Source organism: Drosophila gunungcola, unplaced genomic scaffold (assembly GCF_025200985.1).
Source record: "Drosophila gunungcola strain Sukarami unplaced genomic scaffold, Dgunungcola_SK_2 000001F, whole genome shotgun sequence".
Lineage (NCBI taxonomy): Eukaryota > Metazoa > Arthropoda > Insecta > Diptera > Drosophilidae > Drosophila > Drosophila gunungcola.
Genome location: NW_026453197.1, coordinates 7235736 through 7254853, shown reverse-complemented (window position 1 = coordinate 7254853; position 19118 = coordinate 7235736). Strand labels below are relative to the sequence as shown.

Sequence of the window (19118 nt, the reverse complement as noted above, 5' to 3'; positions counted from 1 at the left end):
TTTGAAGACAACAGTACGCCAGATGAATAAATAAACTTACAAAACAATACAAATAAAAATTTGCAAAATTTGTTCGCTTTACCAAACAAAACTAAATTACTGAGCTTTTAAGATTTGCTCACCATTATTGTCAATCAAAAAATGATTTTTAAACATTTCGTTGAGGTTTTAGTAAACGTTATAACAGTTTATTGGCAACACTTTAGCATCGTTAGATGTACTTGTATCAGGTTTAGTTCACGGCATACATTAGGCTAGCTTAGGGACTATGTGAGTGGGTTTTGTTAAAGCTTCGATTTCCTTGTTGGATCCACGTTTTGTGGCAATAACATTATCGTCTAACAGCTGAGGTTCTTCAAGAGAATCATCAGAGCCGTCACCACCATCGATACAAGTGGTATTGCTTTGACCTCCGGACTTGAATTATGACCCGCAATCGCCGTGTAATCATCAGGTCGCTTGGACTCGCGCTTCTCGGCCTTTTCGCAGAGGTCACCGCAGTTGGCGTGTTCGCAAATGTCGCAGATGTTGGACTTGGGCGCCCTATAAAACTGTCTGGCACGACGAGCTTTAAATGCGAAGCAGAGTGATGATTGAAACATAAGTAAACGATTAGTGTTAAACTACGATTTGACCGACTTACCACTATCGTAGTAATCATACATGACCACCGCCACAGGTCGATGTTTGGTGACCTTGACCGTCTTGTAGGCATGCAGCGTGGGACAGACCTCCCTCCTGTCCAAGTAATCAAAGTAGATCACAACCTTGGTGTTCCTGTTCTGGGTCTCGACCTTCTTGATCCGCTCACTCGACTCGAGGGTGGGCAGTGTGTCCCTGTCCACAACAAAACCACTGGGCAGCTGAACCTCCATCACGGCCATATTGGATCGCTGCTCTGTTTCGCCCACCACGGAAACAAAACTGGCACAGGCCGACAGATGGAGATAATCCGCATGCGAGTTCCGATTCACAGTGGGATCGAGCACAAATCGCGGCCAGGCACTGGTCACATTCGTGTTATATTGGTAGCTAACTTGGGCCAGGGCCATACCCCGACCAGTTGCCGAAACACTAAGGTTTTTAAGGTTGTTGGGTAGCTTAAAAGTATATCAATATACCATTTCATACTAGTCAAGTAGAAATATTTCGAACTTACCTCCACCGTTTGCAGAGCCAATGAGTTTTCAGCATTCACATTAATAATCGTTTCGGCTCCTTCTCCATAGTGGAAGCCAATTTGTAGGTTATTTCCCTGACTGGAAAAGCGTTCGGCAAACATGAGGAGTGCCTGGAGGCCCACCACCGTATCCTGTGAGGCCACGAAGCCACCCTTGGAGTTCCGCTGATCCATTAGCCAATTCAAAACGGGCAGGGCATCGCCCACCAAGTTGTTTTCCAACAGAGCCAAGGCCGCATATGCGGAGATCTCGATGTTGACACTTCGGGTGGCATTATACCATGGTGATTGCTGTTCACCAGCTGGTGCCGTCTTGTTCCACCACTTGCGACCATCTGGAAGAGGATTATTTTAATATAAATTTCATAAAACTTTGAAGCCTAAACTCACCCCTATTGGTAGCCATCGAATCCAATCGCTGAAGAAAAGCAGCCTTGGCGTTATGGTTAGCTCGAGAAAGCACATAAGTGCCCAAGGCCATGGCATGCAGATTATCAGATCCATCCAAGCCTCTAGTGATAAAGTCCAGGGCTTTGTTGATGTTATTCCGATATTCCGGATAGAGATCCTAGACAGCATGGACTAAATATCTCTTCATTGTAAGTTTGCACTTTCACTTACCACATTTTCCATTAGAGCCAGCGTAACAAAGGCGGTCAAACTAATGCCGTCGTCGCCAAATCTCTCGAAGACATCGCCCCGCTCCTCAAAGCCACCATTTGCGGACTGAACACTTGCCAGATACGCCAGTGCACTCTGGAGTACATTGCTATCCACTTGGATGAAGGGAGCCGCTTGACGTAGAGATCGGGCCACGTAGGCCGTTAGCCAGGTTGAACTCCGCTTGGCATCTAAGCCAAAAGCACTGAAAGCACCATTACCATGACGATAGTACAGAATTCTTTGGTAGCCCACTGCCAGGTTGTTCGTGGCACGCAGCTCCACTTCCGGAGTGAGTTGGCGAAGGCGCTGGAAAAATAATTTCATAACATTAAGTAATGATCTAAAGCTCATTGCCATTTACTTACCCCCAAATAGCGTAGGACCATCAGATTGGGCACAAAGTTTACCATGGTCTGTTCACCACAGCCCGTGGGCAGGAGTATAAGGTTCTCTAGATTACCCACTAAGCTGCCCACCAGATCTCCAACGGCTGAAACTTCGATTCGTGTGGATTCGGGAATAGCATTTCGTGGAACGGCAATGGTGACATTCCTTCTGTTCTGAGCATTCGAGTTCAGTTCAAATAGGAAACCTCTGTTAACCCGTTCCGTGGCTCCAGGATGCTCCACGAGCAGATTTTGCTCCACAGTATCACCGGCTTGAGAAGAGGCAGCCATTGCTTTGACCAAAAGCGAACCCACTCGCTTGGGTGTTACGATAAAAGAGACAGACCTGGACGATTTTCCTGGGACCTGCAGGGATCTACGCCTGTAGAGTTCCACCTCTATAAAAATAAATGGATTTAAGTAAATTTAAATAAAGTCACCTGATCATGGACTTACTTGGTTGATTGGCCTTGGGATCCAACTGGGGAAAGTCAAAGTCTAGAGCAGAGTTGTAGAAGGTTACCTCCACATTTAGATCGCTCTCCCTGTTGTTGTGCACCACAAATGGAATGGCAATGAGCTCATCTGTAAAAGTAAAATAATAATTAATATCCATTCAATTATGATTTCCAATTGCCCTACCCCTTTTAATAGAGTAAGGTAGCTCTGTGGTTATGTAGAACTCCTTGTAAGTCTCCATTTTGCCATTTGGCGCCGACAGTCCCAATCCGTTAACCGGATCCAGGGCAAAGGCGGAAACAACCCAGGAAGTCATCTCACTGGGAATCCTACGGTGGATCGAGTTCCTTCCATCGCTGCTAGCCGAGATGTTTAAGAAGAGCCACGTATCCGCCGGATCTCTCATCACATGAACTCTTGGATTGTGCCAGAAGGGCTTTGGTGTATAGGAGAAGGCATATCGCCCCTTGCCAGGAGGTAAGGTATTAACCTCGATCTTATGGGCAGGCCCAATGTCTGTTTTTCGCACAGTGGTCAGTTTATCTTCTTCAGGACCGGTGGAAATATCTCGCCCTAATGCCGGACTGCTCTCAGCTTCTTTCTCAACAAAGTAATCTGTATTGGACATGGTTATTACGCCAGATTCCTTGCCAGGTGACCCCGTTGGGGTATTGACATCGCTCAATTCGTATGAGCGCAGGGCATCCATGAGCCGTTGGTGGGTTATGTCGTGACCATTTCTTAAAGCATTGGCATTTTGATCCACTAACATGAGACCCACATACGAATAGGGCTTGGTGCTGATACCTATATCAATATCCTGGCCTGGAGGTGCTCTAATTGGAGCCTCAATTTGTACCGCATTAAGCAGATTTTCCTCAAACTGTATGACCTGCTCATCATATACAAATTCTCCATTTACTACCGTATACACGAGTAGCTTGGCACGAGGCATCATTGCAAATGGAGCCAGGAATTTGATGGTGTGGAATGTACCTTCGGTCACCTTAAAAAGTAGATATTATTTAAATCATAGCAAATTCATAGTAAAATAATACTTACATCAACATTGCGAGAAAGAATAATATCGCCACGTCCGACAACTTGATACATAAAATATTTGATGGGCTCAAAAGAGCGCACTACCACAGAGATTTCCTGATTTACAGTGGGTCTAAAAATTATCAAAAATTAGAAATGCATTTATATAAGCCCTAATTAACCCTATTATCCGTACCCACCTATCATTCAACACCTTTGCTGTAATGTAGTTCTTGCTGTGCAGATGTTTCCTCGGGATCTTTCCCACCTCACTAATAACGCCCTGGTAATCGACAATAATGGAATGGAATTCATCCCGATCTCCGATTGGAACAGTGAACTTCATCTTGATCTCTCCACTGGCGTCCAAATTGTAGGAAGTGCGATTATACATTTCACTGCTGCCATAAACATTTGTCAAATAGGCGGTGATTTGGGGATTGAAATCCCTCAGTTGCCCGCCATCATTGCGGACAATGCGAGCCTGGAAAATAAGATTGTTATTGTTATAAAATAAATTGTACATATGCACTTACTGTAGCTTCGAAGGGCACTCCAGGAATATAGTAACTGGGCACCTTGACAGTCTCCACGCGATAGTGATTCAAGTGGAGCGTCAGGACTGTTGAATAGTTCTGCACCGATCCCGTGGATTTCTCCTCAACCAGGGCATCCAAGAGATACTGCCTTTCATAGTCCTGCTTAAGATGTAGCTCATTCTCTATGTCGAACTCAAAGTAAGCATTACCATCAATGGGTACAACTTTTCGGGTGATTAAATCGTTGACAAATGGTTGTAGCGAGCCAAAGAAAGTGGGATAAATGGATAGGGTGGCCTCGCCCACAATTGGCTGGCCAAAGGCATAGCTATTTGAAAAATGTTCATAGATATGAACAATTTTAATTTTGCACTGAAGATATAAAGTACTTACTGCGCCTTGACAGTGGCTGATATTTTTCCATCCTTATAGATGGAATGCTTGGGTGTATCAATGTCTACCACAAATTTGGGCAGAATATGATCAAGGATTTCAAAAGTCTGTGTATGGGTTTGTTCCGATACTTCGACGACAATAGACCAGGTTCCAAAGCGTGGATAATCCGACAATCGAATTTCGTTCGAGTAAATTGAGTTGGTCAGGCGAATGTCCTTGTAGCTCCGAATAATATTATCACCCGAATCCTTGATATCCACATGCACACGTCCGTAACCTCGAGCAGGTTTTAGATTGGCATCAAGAACAAGCACACGATAATGAACCAGATCGCCTGGCTTGTAGATGCTCTTGTCTGTCTGAACCAAAACAGTATGTTGTTTGCGTTCGAAATGTAGCTGAGTCTCGTTGGTGAACTGAACTCCACCAAGACCTTCAGCAGTGAGACGATATCGATCGGTTTTTAGGGCAGGAATCTAGAGATTTTCAAGATTTACATGAGCTCTTTTGCTAAAGCATAATCAAAAGATAGATACCCACCTCAAAGTGCAGAAGTTGTGTGGAAAATGGCCGCAACTCCACTGTCTTAAAATCCGTGTAGGAGCTTCCAAGGATTCCCACTTTGAAAGTGGCAGATTCTGGTGCATTATGCAAGCTTACGGCCACATGAAATTGTGAATTCGGACGCACTGTATTCGGTGCAATAATGGAGTACAGACTGTAACATTTGTGAGAATGATAGCAAATAAAAGATTAAATTTATTGAAAAATGCGTTTTGGATGACACGTATTTATATATGATTCATTGAAACTAAGATTAATACATCTATGTTTATGAATTTCCCCTTGCTTTGCCATTGTTTATTTTCTTTAATTCAACTGCACACGAAATGAGCAGTTAATGTTTTCTTGTTATTATTATTCTTATTTATCTAGTTTTTGAAAATTGCCCCTACTACTTTTCATTTACTCCAAAACAACTGCCGACTGCCGTCCAAAAAGCACACAAAAAGAGTTTTAGATTTAATGTTCGTAGATAAGTGGATTACACCTATGCTGTTATGCTATCTGAATCTTTTCTTCGCTATTCATTCACGCGTCTAACGGAAGACAATACCCCAAACCGAAAGGGGTATTGTACTTTAACTCTCTTCGGTCGGGTCAGCATCAATCGCTGCGGTGTGGCATTTGTCGGAAATGGTTGGAGGTGGTTAAGAGTGGTTGAAGGCTCGGAGTCGGGGTCGGCGTTGTGGGAAGTGCGGCAGAGTGGCTCGAGCTATAACTATTTTTGTGTGGTTTTCTTTTGTCTCTTCCTCAAAGTGCAGAATTTGGTAGCTTTTTAACCGAAGAAATCAAAGACTTCGAGTCTCATTTCAATACGTTTTTTTTTTGTATTATGTTTATGTTAAGTTATTTCATAATTAAGGGGTTATAATATAATTGGCAGTGACATGGTTTGTATAAAAACAGAAACAATAATGATAAGGAGACCCAAATGTTTGAGCTTGAAGTTTTCGAGAATATTTACTTTAACTATGTTATATATATATATATTTTTTTTAAACTAAAAAACACTTGAATATTTCTGCAAAAAGGGCATTCAAAAACCATGTTGCTCAAGCTATGCAAGGCTTTTTAATTTAGCTTTTCCATTTAGCACTTGTTTTTGGCGCTACTTATACCCTAATGTTTTGGCAGTAAGTTTCGGGCTATTCATTTAGTTGGTAGCCAAATTGCAAAATTTATGAACTGACTCCTAACTGTGCCAGCTTTTGGCGTAATTCACAGTTTTCCGCCTGTTCTAATTTCAATTGGTGTGGCGGTCCTAACCTGTTCCCACCAAAAGTTTTCTTTTGTGTTTATGTCACGTTTGTTAGCCTAAAAAAACAGGTTCCCCCGGTGGTGGTCGGTCTCGTAAAACGGTTTTCAGCCAGCAGGTAAATGGCAAAAACAATTTCGCTTTTGCTCAAATTGGCCGCAAAATGCAAGCTTCAAGTTTCCAGTTGCAGTTGCGATGTTCCACCTGATTGATTCTGCCATGGGGTGTTAAACGATTGTAACCAGGTGAATTTTATAGCTGCTCTGCTCCTATCCGATCCAGAATCAATTGGTTGAAATTCACCCATATGAGCTGGCGAAATCAAGCCTTGAATGAGTGCCCCATATATGGAAGCAGATTGAACTCGAGCCAACTCAATGACAGATCATGAATTCGCGAAGAAAGAGGAGGAAAGCAGCGGAAGTGGACGCCTCCACTGGTATTGCCAGTACTCGATCAATCACAGTTCTTGGTAAGCCATAGTATAGCAGAATAAATTGGCAAAGTGATTATAAGATCGAATCGACTGGTCAGCTTTCAAGGTGAACCATCGGAAATGAGTACACAAGTAGCAATCCATGTTTATGTGTCACCTCAAACATCAGGGTGAATCGAGCGGGCAAGACCATGATTATGTTTCAGATTATATTAATACTTGTCTCAGATGCCAAGTTAACAGTATATATAGGAAAAAGGTTGTTCTTAAGCCCATCCTTACCAAAATGAAAAAAATGCTTATGTTTCATTAAAATAATAGGTTGAGAATATAACTAAAGTTACCGATTTGAAAGTAACTAAAATTATACGTTGTTATGTCAATGCATTCAGCATTTTCAGCATCTACCAATTTAGGATACCTTCACCAAGTTTTATAATTAGCTTTTTTTTCATCGGAATGCATTTCCTTTTTAGCGTCTTCCCACCTTGCATCACCCTAACGAGTTAATACGCGTAGGTAGTTTCAAATTCGCCTCCAAAAATCGCGTTGGCTTCGGGTTATTTCATCTCCCGACTTGTTTCGGTCTTGTCAGCTTATTATGACAGTAATAAAACCCAGGGCTAATTTCTTGATTACATGTTGTTAATTACAGATCTGCGTGGCGGCATATTGTATTATCCCGAAGTTCGCACTCATCTTTTGAGTTCCCCGTCTAAGTCATTTGTTTTCCTGGCTTCATCTGGAGTGTATGGAAGTGATGTCATTTCGCAGAATTTTAATAGTTTTTGCATTTTTCGTTAGCTTGTTCAATGTGTCACCTGTGTGGATGAGGTGTGTGTGCGATATACTAACCCCTGGGCCGATGTTTGGTAGAATAAACACACGGTGACTAAGATCAGCACTGGAATAGCTCCCATATCCGATCCCTGGAGGCGCATTTTGTTACTTTTCTTTTTGAATCACGTTAGCAAATTAAGTGTAAACACGTTTTCTTGATTGTGGAATTGTGTATTGGCATCACATATTAAAACAAAAATCAAGTCGAACTTTATTGCCGTGGGCAGCCGCTTTGCTCCTTCTCCCTCGCACTCCCGTTGTTTATATATATACTCTGTCTCACTCGCGATTGCAGCAGCACCAAAAAGCACCGCAGATTGCCCAAGACGAAGTGCGCGTTTTTGGAGCGACTTTACTCGCTTTTGGTTTTTCGCGATTTTCACCTCTGTTGCGGAACGCTCGCGATCACCTGTTGTCCGCTTGAAAGCTCGCTGCCAACTGATTTCTCAAGTCGCCAAATGCTCTTGCTATGATTGAACTTCCAAAGAGGTTGGCGCAACAAGCTATACAAAAAAAATATACAAGCAAATTCAAGTTAGGGGCACTTGAAAGCTTTTCCTGAAAGCGTTTTGTTCAACGCTTAGCTAAGACCCGCACCAACCGAAAATACTGGTATTGAAGTTTTTAATACAAGTGCCTTTGGTATGAAGAAATTTATTATTTAAGTTATTAAGTAATTAAACATTTTAAAAATGTTAGGAGTATAAAAAAAGAAAGAAAATATAATAACCTAACCTAATAGTTTTTCTCTTTGATGAAGTTGGGAAACGTCAAGCTTTTGTATTGGGACACCTATTTTATTTATAGCAAAATTACCACCCACAAAACCTAATCAAAGCAATGCTCATAATGTAACCAATAGAATTAATGTGTAATTATATAATAACCATGCATAAAAATACCAATCTTTTTAACTGTATGTAACACTATTTGAGAAAAATCAACCTTCCAAATAAAATGTACATATATGCATAATGTACATACATATGTACATTCCAGCTTACGTTTTAATTAGCACACAACTATATTGTTAATTATGAATTAACTGGTTAACGAACTCGGTTGGGACAGATGTTACGCTTGAATAAAATCACTTACAAAAGAAATTCAAGTCTATTCACAGATAAGATGTTCCGACAAGTCCAGTTCTCAGAAAATTATTTTATTTTAACATACAAACAAGTTGTAAACACGGGTATTTCCCAGTGCCCGTCTGTTATCAGTACGAATCATTGAAAACTGAAATAGATTCATGTTCTAGAGCGCAGAGCGGAGAGAATAAGCTCTGATTTCTCCAATTCAAAACAAGCCATCTTCTCTGAAACTAACCAGCATTTTATTTTACGCTCTTCAACAAAGAGAGACAGAATGCGTAAACAGATTTATCATCTGTGACGTTTACTAATTGTATTTTATTTTACGGTTGGCAAATTCCCCGAAATAATAAAGAGAGTGCGAGAGAGACATCTCTCTCATCGATTCTACTTAAAGCCGGTCTCGAATCAAGACAAGCTCATTGTGAATCGCCACTTGCTGGCGATCGGTCGTTCCCGAGGTTAGTTTTTTACTGAGTGCCTGCTGGTAACCAGAGTGATAAAGACAATAGTGTGAAATACAAGTAAACGTTTGTGCGGAAAACTTAAATAAAAACATTGCTTTTCAGTTAACCGATCATCTGTTTTACAATGTTGAGGATATTTTTGTGCGGATTTGTTTTACAATTCGCCCTGCTAATCAATGCCACTGGGTAAGTTGTGCAATAAGTGTTTGTGTATGTGTATGTAGAAACAATTGATCACTTATCAGTTTTGCAAAGGAAGCGAGGTCATCGGAAAGGTATTAAAACAAAAAAAAAATCGTATGCATATATAGCATCGAAAAAAAATAGCTATGGGAGTGTAGCCACGTATGAAAATATTGAAGACTACGTCTGATTTGGCTGCTGATTCCCTTAAAACCGGTTGGAAAACCTTGTTGGCTTACAAATCAAATAACAATACTTAGTTTTCTTTTGCATAATTCTGAAAAAAAAGTTATTCTGTTTAAATGCATTAAATATAGGGAAAGCACTGCGGAAGTTAAATAAAATACTGGGTAAAAGCTTATTTAACACGTAATGTACATTTATATTTTCGGCGAGCTGCCATCAATAAATTAATGTTTACTGTCTCCCATAAAAGGGGAACTTTTTGTTGTAGGAATAAACAGGGGAAAACAAAACCAATTAAGTACATATTAACATATTACTTTTTAACATATTTTATCACTATAAGTTCCCCTGAAAACAAAATTAAATAAAAATAAATCTTTTTATTGGGGTGCTATTAAAAGGTATTTACCAGTCGGCTTTTGGTTTCTTTCCATTATCAGAACATTAAAGAGAATCAATCAAACAGCAAAAGATAATTAATTATCCAAATAAACATGAAATTGCAATTAGGTATTTAAAATCCGGTAATTCCTAGTCGCACAATCACCATTAATATAATTCTATTGCAGCCTGTATACGGTGGTGGGGCCTGGCACCATCCGATCCAACTCCAAGTACAATGTCGTCGTTTCGGTCCACAAGGCAGATGGTCCCAGTCAGATAAAAGTCAGTCTGAATGGACCCTCCTACAATGAGACCAAGCAAATCGAACTGCCGCCCATGTCCACCGAGAGTGTGGAGTTCGAGGTGCCAAAATTGGCCACCGGGGACTATAATCTCACTGCTCAAGGAATTTCCGGTGTGGTTTTCCAGAATTCTACCAAACTGAACTACGCCGATGAGAAGGCCTCGACCTTTGTTCAAACTGATAAGGCCACCTACAAGCCCGCCGATCTCGTTCAGTTCCGTATTATCTTCCTGGATGAGAACACTCGACCCGCCAAGATCGACAAGCCCATATCGGTCGTTATTACCGACGGAGCCCAGAATCGGATCAAGCAGTTTACAGATGTCAAGTTGACCAAAGGCGTTTACACTGGGGAACTTCAGTTGTCCGAGCAACCTGTCCTGGGCACCTGGAAGATCTCAGTGAGCGTGGATGGCGATAATAGGGAGACCAAGACCTTCGAGGTGGACAAATATGTGCTTCCCAAGTTCGAGGTCATCGTGGACACAGCCAAGATGTGGTCCTAGCAGATAATGTGATCAAGGCCACGATTCGAGCCAAGTACACGTACGGCAAACCAGTCAAAGGCAAGGCCACCGTGTCAATGGAACCCAATTATAGCTACTTTGGTGACTCCGGGGCAAGAACCCAGGAGAAGACTGTCGATGTCGATGGTAAGGGTCATGTGGAGTTTGATCTACAAGAATTCCGACACAGGTCCTACGCACCACCCATGAAACTGTTCGCCATAGTCACCGAGGAACTGACTGGCAACAAACAGAATGCCTCCGCTACAGTTCGGGTTCATCAGCAGCGCTATGTGATAGAAAATTTGGAAAAGCCAGACCATTTCCATAGCAATAAATCGTTCGCCTATCAGGTGGTTGTGAAGAACGTTGACGGGTCTCCAGTAGCAAGTTCCGCAAAGAAGGTCAAGCTATCGTTTGAAAATGCTCATCGCTATTTTGCAGCGCGTTCTTCTGCACCACGAATTGAGTTTGAAGCACCTGTGAACACGAATGGCATTGCAATCTTTAATGTAACGCTTCCCGAAGTGGAATCCAGATTCTATCGAATTGTTGCCACCTTTGACGGGTCAGAGAGCACACTTGGAACAATTTCCAGGTTCGAGCCATCCATTGACAATAGCGAGCCCCTTAAGATTGAGGTGAATACAAAAAAGTAAGTAGTAAACAGTACCACGAAAAGCAGAAACGATTAGCTGATTTTTTGGTTCCCTTAGGCCCAAATTGGGAGAGCGAGTTTCTTTCGATGTAAAATCGATTGATGACATTCCTTACTTTGTGTACACGATTGTGGCCAGAGGTAATATTCTGCTGAGTGAATACGTGGATGTGCCAAAGGGTCTTAACACTTACACGGTTAAGTTTACACCCACGTTTAGCATGGTGCCCAAGGCAACTATCTATATTCATTATGTCCTGAACAATGACTTGCATTTCGAAGAGAAAACCATCGACTTTGAGAAAGAGTTCAGTAATTCGGTATGTATAGCTCTAATAATCCCTTGAACTGAAATTCAATTTCCATCTCTCTTCACAACAGATTGATATCTCGGCTCCAGTGGATGCGGAACCCAGTGAAGAGGTTAAGTTACGGGTAAAAACCGATGCCGACTCCTTTGTGGGTCTTCTGGGAGTGGACCAGAGTGTACTGCTGCTCAAGTCTGGAAATGATTTCAGCCGGGATGAGATCTTCAATAGCCTCAACAAGTATCAGACAACAACACCCTATCAGCTTGGCTATGGACGTTATCCTGGAGAAACTTCCGGCTTGGTAACTCTAACCAATGCCAACTATCCCTACAGCACTGGTAAGACTTAGGTTTAATATTTAGACTTTTTATATATTTTTTCAGGGTTTTTATTCACTCTGCTAAACTATGATTTTAGAAAAAGGTATTTTAGATACAAAGAATAAGAAAAAATGAACTTTTATCAGATTTTCCTGACTATGTTGAAGATGACCCGGGAAGCTATGATATTCCTGCAAATTTTGAGCTCGATTCGTTTGGTGGCTTGCCTCCAATGCCTGTTGTTGCTAACTTTCCCCCTGATACCGAGATCCCCGTTGAACCGGTAAAGATACGTAAAAACTTTGCCGAAGTCTGGATATGGCAATCGTTTGGCCGGAGGTTGGTGCCTAGAAAATGACGCCACCTTTTCTGCACCCTAACGCACTTCTATCTCTTCTTTTTAATCGTAAATTCTTGAGCAAAAAAAAGCAAATATATTCTATGGCTGAGGCTGTCAATGCAATCACTTTACTAATACGCGGGTTTTTTTTTCACTGCAGACCATTATGAATTGGATGACATATTAGCATCTCGTATTTTTGATGTCCCGTACTTTCAAAGCCTAAATATAGTGACGGCGATTCGAAAAGAGTTCCCAGAGAACTGGATTTATTATAATAAGGAAAAGTACGAACATTTTGAAAAGCTTTATGGGTCTCAACTGTGTCTATGCATACATTTTTTGCTGATAATATCACTTTTAACATTCATGTCATTAAAACAAATTAGAAAATTATAATGTGAATTTTAGGTAGAATGTATGAAAAGGAATACGATGTAATTGTTGATATCCGAGCTGAAGTTGCCTACGATGAAGTGGACGCAATTTCTACAAGTTCACCTATGAAAATCGAAGTAGTTCGAACAAACTTTGCAGAAGTCTGGATATGGCAAACATCTGGCAACGGGAGGTGGGTTTTAGAGTTTCTGGAGCATGATGGCTTATAATTAATGTTTCCTACAACCTAACCAGACTAAATCCATAGAACAGTACTCTGGCTGAGGGTAAAAGTGGTTAAGTCTTTTGTTTTCCACCAAAATTACACAAATTCTTGCTATAAGGGATCAGATTTTGCTCCAGTATTACATCATGAGTGTACCACTTTTGTCAATAATTGAGTTAAGGGAACCACTAAAGTTTTTGGCCCACCTAACCGCTTAATAAATTTCATGTATATCCCCAATCAGATTCATTTTCATTCCATCCATTTATACTAAATGGAGCTTTCCCGATGTCAATCGCTTTTTCGCTTGCGGCGCCAGCAGGAGCTTTCGGAGGAATAGGTGGATCTCAGTCGTTAGCTCCATCTCCGACTCAAGCTCCACAGATTCGAAAAGAATTTCCCGAGAACTGGATCTTTTACAATGCTGAAAAGTATGAACATTCCCACAATTTTTTCTAGGCTTTACCAATGTGTCTTATGTGCTGGGGTATTTTGTCGTCTAAACATTAACGCTGTAACATATACATCTTTATCTATCTACTAAAACCCGTTCCCAGATTAAAGCCCTATGTTGTGTCCCTAATAGATAGACGCATATTCTTTAGACCCCCACTTGGCTTCCCAGGACCACGTCCTCTACTATTTAACCGCGTACCGGCAAGTGAAACCATAACAACCACTCCCATTTCTCAACCTCAGATTCGAAAAGAGTTTCCGGAAAACTGAATATTTTACAACGTTGAAAAGTATGAAAATTAAAAAGTATATATATCAGGTTCAGTTTATGTTTTTGACTAACACATATTATTTTCTACTCAAAGATTTCTCCAGTTGTAAAATGTAGGAATTTGAATAATCAAAGATTTTTTGTAATATATAACGAAAAGACTTTTTGATTAATAGTCAAAAGAAGCATTTTAGGTAAAATGATTAATTACATTTTAATAGTACTTAGCTAAATTAGTTAATATTAAGATTTTCAGAGCTACCTCATTAATTCTCCAGGTTCATGGACATGGCACATTGGTGGGGGCCAGCCATGGGTTGCTGCATTTAAATATAGGAGCGGAATTAGTTTTCCGAACTCAGAGATCATGTATTCAAGAAGAATTTCTTCAAATCCAAATCGACCACCAGCGATACGTAAAGGATTCCCAGAAACGTGGATTCTTGAAAAGTAAACGCTGGTTCTACGGTTACTCCGTGTTCTGCGACGTCACTATGCATGCCATCATTATCCATGAATCAGAGTTTAAAGACGCTTACAAACTTTTTTTAATTCTAATAGTTTTATAAAATATATGACTGAAATATAATACAATTTTTGTTTTCCCCCGCAACATTGAAAACTTTTTTAAAAGATAACCAAAAGACATTTTTTATTAATAACATGAAGTAGGCTATTAGGTAAAATGCTTAATCAGATTTTAATAGAACTTAACAAGCCCACTTTATATAAAGAATTCCAGCGATACCACCCTTATATACCAGGATTATGGACATATCGTATGGGCTCTCCAGTAATGTACATGAGCGTTGGTGCGGGCCAGCCAGGTGTTGCTGCATTTGAAAGCAGGAGCGGAATTAGTTTTCCAAGCTCAGAGATCATGTATTCAAGAAGAATTTCTTCAAATCCAAATCCACCACCAGCGATACGTAAAGAGTTCCCTGAAACGTGGATTTTTGAAAAGTAAACGCTGGTTCTAATGTTAATCCGTGTTCTGTGACGTCACTGTGCATGCCATCATGACCCATGAATCTGAGTTTAAAGCAGTTTTTGAACTTTTAATAATTCTAATAGTTTTTTAAAATAGAATATTTAAGTAAAAAACAATTCAATTTTTGGTTCCCCCCGCTACATTTATCAAGAGTTTGCACCAACCACAGGCAGGCGAGGACGATTAAGGGGTGTGGCTAGAACCATATCTAGACCTCAAAAAGTCATGATAAGCAAGGAGTTTTCTGAGTCGTGGATATTCTCAATTATAGCCGAGTAAATCTTAATTTGTAATACCCTGTAATGCCTGTTATATGTAAAGCACGCCCCCACTATTAAGCTTACATTACAAGATGTTGTTTGAAGTTTAACCCCTTAAGTTCTTGAAATTTGGATAGGTAAATTTATTTTAATTAAATTAAATTGAAGAGGTTAATTTACTTTGTTATTTTACCGACTAATGTCTGGTTATCCTTTCGCATTAAAGAGGCGACAATGGGTAGCTTACAATTCAATGTCTTCTAATCAACAATCCGTTGCCTACAGCTTTAGTCCCACAAGCGAACGAACATTACCATCTGTGCCAATACGTAAAGAGTTTCCCGAATCTTGGATGTTCGCGAATAGCCCCGAGTATATTTTTACACTGAATGCCATTCTATAGCGTCATTTTTGGTCTAAAACTGCATGTTTTCATGAACTCAGATCTTAGAAAAGAATATTGAATTTTTTTAATTCGTTTACGTGCCCTTCTTGTTAACTGTAAGATGTTATAACTGTCAAAAACATAAACTCAATACAACCATGTGCTACTCCGAATAATTTAAGGCGTGGGAAGAAAAGGCTTGGGTACTGTGCCCATCATGAAGGTCAGTGCGGAAAGGCGGGGTTCTACCAAACTTCGAAAAACTACAGAGCAACCTATTGACCTAACGACCCAACCAGCTTCAGATGCGGAAAAAATTGAAAACAAAATTGGCGTGCGATCAACTTTTTTAGAGACTTGGATATACGAGCTAAAAGATTTCCCAAAAGAGTAACTAGTTTCCCTAATGCTTTTTAACTTTTCCCATGCATGTTTGATGGTTAACTAACCCACTCACACTTACCTAACTGGTTGCTTATGTTCGTCGAATGTGTTTATGTGTATTCTAAATGGTAGCGATCAAACAGTTAAATAACTTTATGTATTTATGCAGTGTTGATGAAGAGGGTTTTACCCTGACCAAGAAGATCCCGGACACAATTACCTCGTGGGTGGTCACGGGCTTCTCCCTGAACCCCACCTCTGGAATTGCTTTGACCAAAAACCCCAGCAAGATTCGAGTGTTCAAGCCATTCTTTGTGTCCACCAATTTGCCATACTCCGTGAAGAGAGGTGCGTGATTTTGTATGTGTACTGCAAAATATATTCTCTAAAGCCACTCTAACCACTTCAGGCGAAGTAATTGCTATCCCTGTGGTGATCTTTAACTATCTGGATAAGACTCTTGATGCAGACGTGGTAATGGACAACACTGACCAGGAGTACGAGTTTACCGAGGCCACCAATGAGGTGTTGGACAAGGCTATCGATGAAGTGCGGCGAGTCAAAAGAGTCACGATTCCGGCCAACAGTGGCAAGAGTGTTTCATTCATGATCCGTCCGAAGAACGTAGGATTCACAACTCTGAAAATCACGGCCAACTCTCCTTTGGCCGGAGACACCATACACCAGAAACTGAAGGTGGAGCCGGAGGGAGTAACCCAGTTTGAAAACCGGGCGGTCTTCATCAACCTGAAGGATCAGCCGGAGATGTCACAGTCGCTGGAGGCCGAGATTCCCAGTGAAGTCGTGCCCCAGTCCGAGTTCATAGAGTTCTCCGTGGTGGGCGATCTCCTCGGACCCACGCTCCAGAATCTCGACAATCTTGTGCGCATGCCCTACGGTTGCGGAGAGCAAAACATGGTTAACTTTGTGCCTAACATCCTGGTGCTTAAGTACCTGAAGGTCACTGGTCGAAAACTGCCGGCCGTCGAGTCCAAGGCCAAGAAGTTCCTGGAGATCGGCTATCAGAGGGAACTGACCTACAAACACGACGATGGTTCCTACAGTGCCTTTGGAAAGTCTGATCCTGCGGGCAGCACCTGGCTGACAGCCTACGTGATGCGCTCCTTCCATCAGGCTGGAGCATATACGGATGTTGATCCCAAGGTCGTGAACGCTGGTCTTGACTTCCTGGTATCGAAGCAGAAGGAGAATGGTGAGTTCCCCGAGGTCGGAAAACTCTTCGACAATGCCAACCATAATGCCCTGGGGCTGACTTCGTTCGTCCTACTGGCCTTCTTCGAGAATCATGTAAGTCAGATGTCACTTTCTAAAGGTCCCAAGATAACTTTTTGCTTTCCTTCAGGAACTCATCCCCAAGTACCAGAGTGCGATTGAGAAGGCTGTTCGCTATGTGGCCGAGGAGGTGGACAAGACGGACGACCAGTACTCGCTGGCCATTGCCGCCGTGGCCCTGCAACTGGCCAAACATCCGCAGGCGGAGAAGGTCCTCGCCAAGATGGAGGGCATGGCCCGTAACGAAAACGATCGCAAGTGGTGGTCCAAGGCTCCGGAGTCCACTGGTGATGAGGGTCGAATCTTCCACTGGAAGCCCCGCAGCAACGACGTGGAGATCACCTCATATCTGCTGCTCGCTCTCCTCGAAAAGGATCCGGCCGAGAAGGCCCTGCCCATCATTAAGTGGCTGATCTCGCAGCGCAACAGCAACGGCGGATTCTCCTCCACCCAGGACACGGTTGTTGGTCTGCAGGCCCTCACGAAATTCGCCTACAAGACGGGCTCCGGATCAGGCACCATGGACATTGAGTTTGCACCTGCGGGAGGACCCAAGGACACGATCAAGTTGAACCCCGAGAACTCGCTGGTTCTGCAGACCCACGTCCTGCCTAAGGACACTCGCAAGGTGGACTTCACAGCCAAGGGCACTGGATCCGCGATGGTCCAGCTCTCCTACCGCTACAACCTGGCTGAGAAGGAGAAGAAGCCCAGCTTCAAGGTCACTCCCACGGTGAAGGACTCGCCCAACCAGCTGCTGGTGGTGGACATCTGCGCTGAGTACGTGCCCTTGGAAGACGCCGACAAGGACAAGGACTCCAACATGGCTGTGATGGAGATCGCCCTGCCCTCCGGATTCGTGGGCGACCCCGATAGCTTGGCCAAAATCGAGGCCGTGGATCGGGTGAAGCGCGTGGAGACCAAGAACTCGGACTCCACGGTCATCGTCTACTTCGACAGCTTGACCCCCGGCGATGTACGCTGTCTGCCGGTGGAGGCCTCCAAGGCCCATGCGGTGGCCAAGCAGAAGCCCGCCTCCGTGTCCCTCTACGACTACTACGACACGGATCGCAAGGCCACCGAGTACTACCAGGTGCAGTCCTCCCTCTGCGACATCTGCGAGGGCACCGATTGCGGGGAGGGGTGCAGGAAGGCCTAAGTCTCATATTCTACAAAGTCAAGATGACAGAATATAAAACTAATAAAATTTATTGAACCAATAGTTAGATTGTTTTGTGCTTCAAACTCGATATAGAATTGAAAACAGTCTGTAAAAACAATTTCCAATTAATATGATTAAGTAACATTAATTATTCAAAAATCTGGCTTGATATCTGAAAGTTATCTGTGATTTTTATATTTTGATCAGCAACACCAAAAAGGATAAAAAAGCCTTTTTCTTGTGTCCGTCCATATCAATGTTGTTTCATCCACTGATTGTGATCATCCCTTTTCTCTCCTCGTCTATAAGTCTAAAAAGAGAGTACGATATTTACAACTTTTTGTTTTGCATGCAAAATTCAATCATAATTACTTACGTTTGAACATTTTGAATCATTAATTTGACATCAATATTTTCCTTTCGCATTATGGCTAGAAATGGGTCCCGGGCATTAGGACTCACCATAATATCGACTTCGTTTACCGATCGGTGCCATAAGTTATACTAGAACAATTATATTACTGTTTGGCTACTGCCTAAAAACATTTAAAGATAGTAAAACTTACATTGTCGTATTGCTCCAGGAGTTGATTGATAATATGTTGTTGCGAACTAGTTCTAACACTAACCCTAAACACGGAATAGTTTTCATAGGAACGAGGTGTTGCAACTGATAAGGTGAAACCCCGAGCTGCTATCAACAGCAACAATGCAATCAATGGACGCATTTCGACTGAACTAAATGAACAATAAAAAGGAATTGTATACCCCAGTTTTGAGTAGACAGAGCCATCTGGGCT

At 42.0% G+C, this 19118-nt stretch overlaps 3 protein-coding genes across 3 annotated transcripts; 1 reads left to right on the top strand and 2 right to left on the bottom strand.

The window, feature by feature from the left end:
- Positions 1–155: 155 nt before the first annotated feature.
- On the bottom strand, positions 156–8209 carry LOC128262730 (thioester-containing protein 1 allele R1). Its single transcript, XM_052997182.1, has 14 exons — positions 7775–8209; positions 5205–5382; positions 4662–5140; positions 4266–4596; positions 3930–4213; positions 3751–3862; positions 2872–3694; positions 2686–2814; positions 2209–2627; positions 1802–2149; positions 1571–1748; positions 1160–1515; positions 644–1100; positions 156–568 (listed from the first exon to the last, which is right to left on the bottom strand). Exons 1-14 carry the CDS (start codon positions 7858–7860, stop codon positions 339–341), a joined length of 4410 nt encoding a protein of 1469 aa, XP_052853142.1. The 5' UTR covers positions 7861–8209; the 3' UTR covers positions 156–338.
- Positions 8210–9231: 1022 nt separating this feature from the next.
- Positions 9232–18378, top strand: LOC128262731 (CD109 antigen). Its single transcript, XM_052997184.1, is given in 10 exon segments — positions 9232–9314; positions 9423–9506; positions 10259–10869; positions 10872–11538; positions 11600–11861; positions 11923–12190; positions 12924–13083; positions 16033–16211; positions 16273–17171; positions 17227–18378. Coding segments are annotated over 9 exon segments (4197 nt in total). The 5' UTR covers positions 9232–9314; positions 9423–9444; the 3' UTR covers positions 18316–18378.
- On the bottom strand, positions 18348–19061 carry LOC128262735 (uncharacterized). Its single transcript, XM_052997188.1, has 3 exons — positions 18885–19061; positions 18695–18822; positions 18348–18628 (listed from the first exon to the last, which is right to left on the bottom strand). The coding sequence occupies exons 1-3, from the start codon at positions 19044–19046 to the stop codon at positions 18583–18585; spliced, it is 336 nt and encodes a 111-aa protein (XP_052853148.1). The 5' UTR covers positions 19047–19061; the 3' UTR covers positions 18348–18582.
- Positions 19062–19118: the final 57 nt, after the last annotated feature.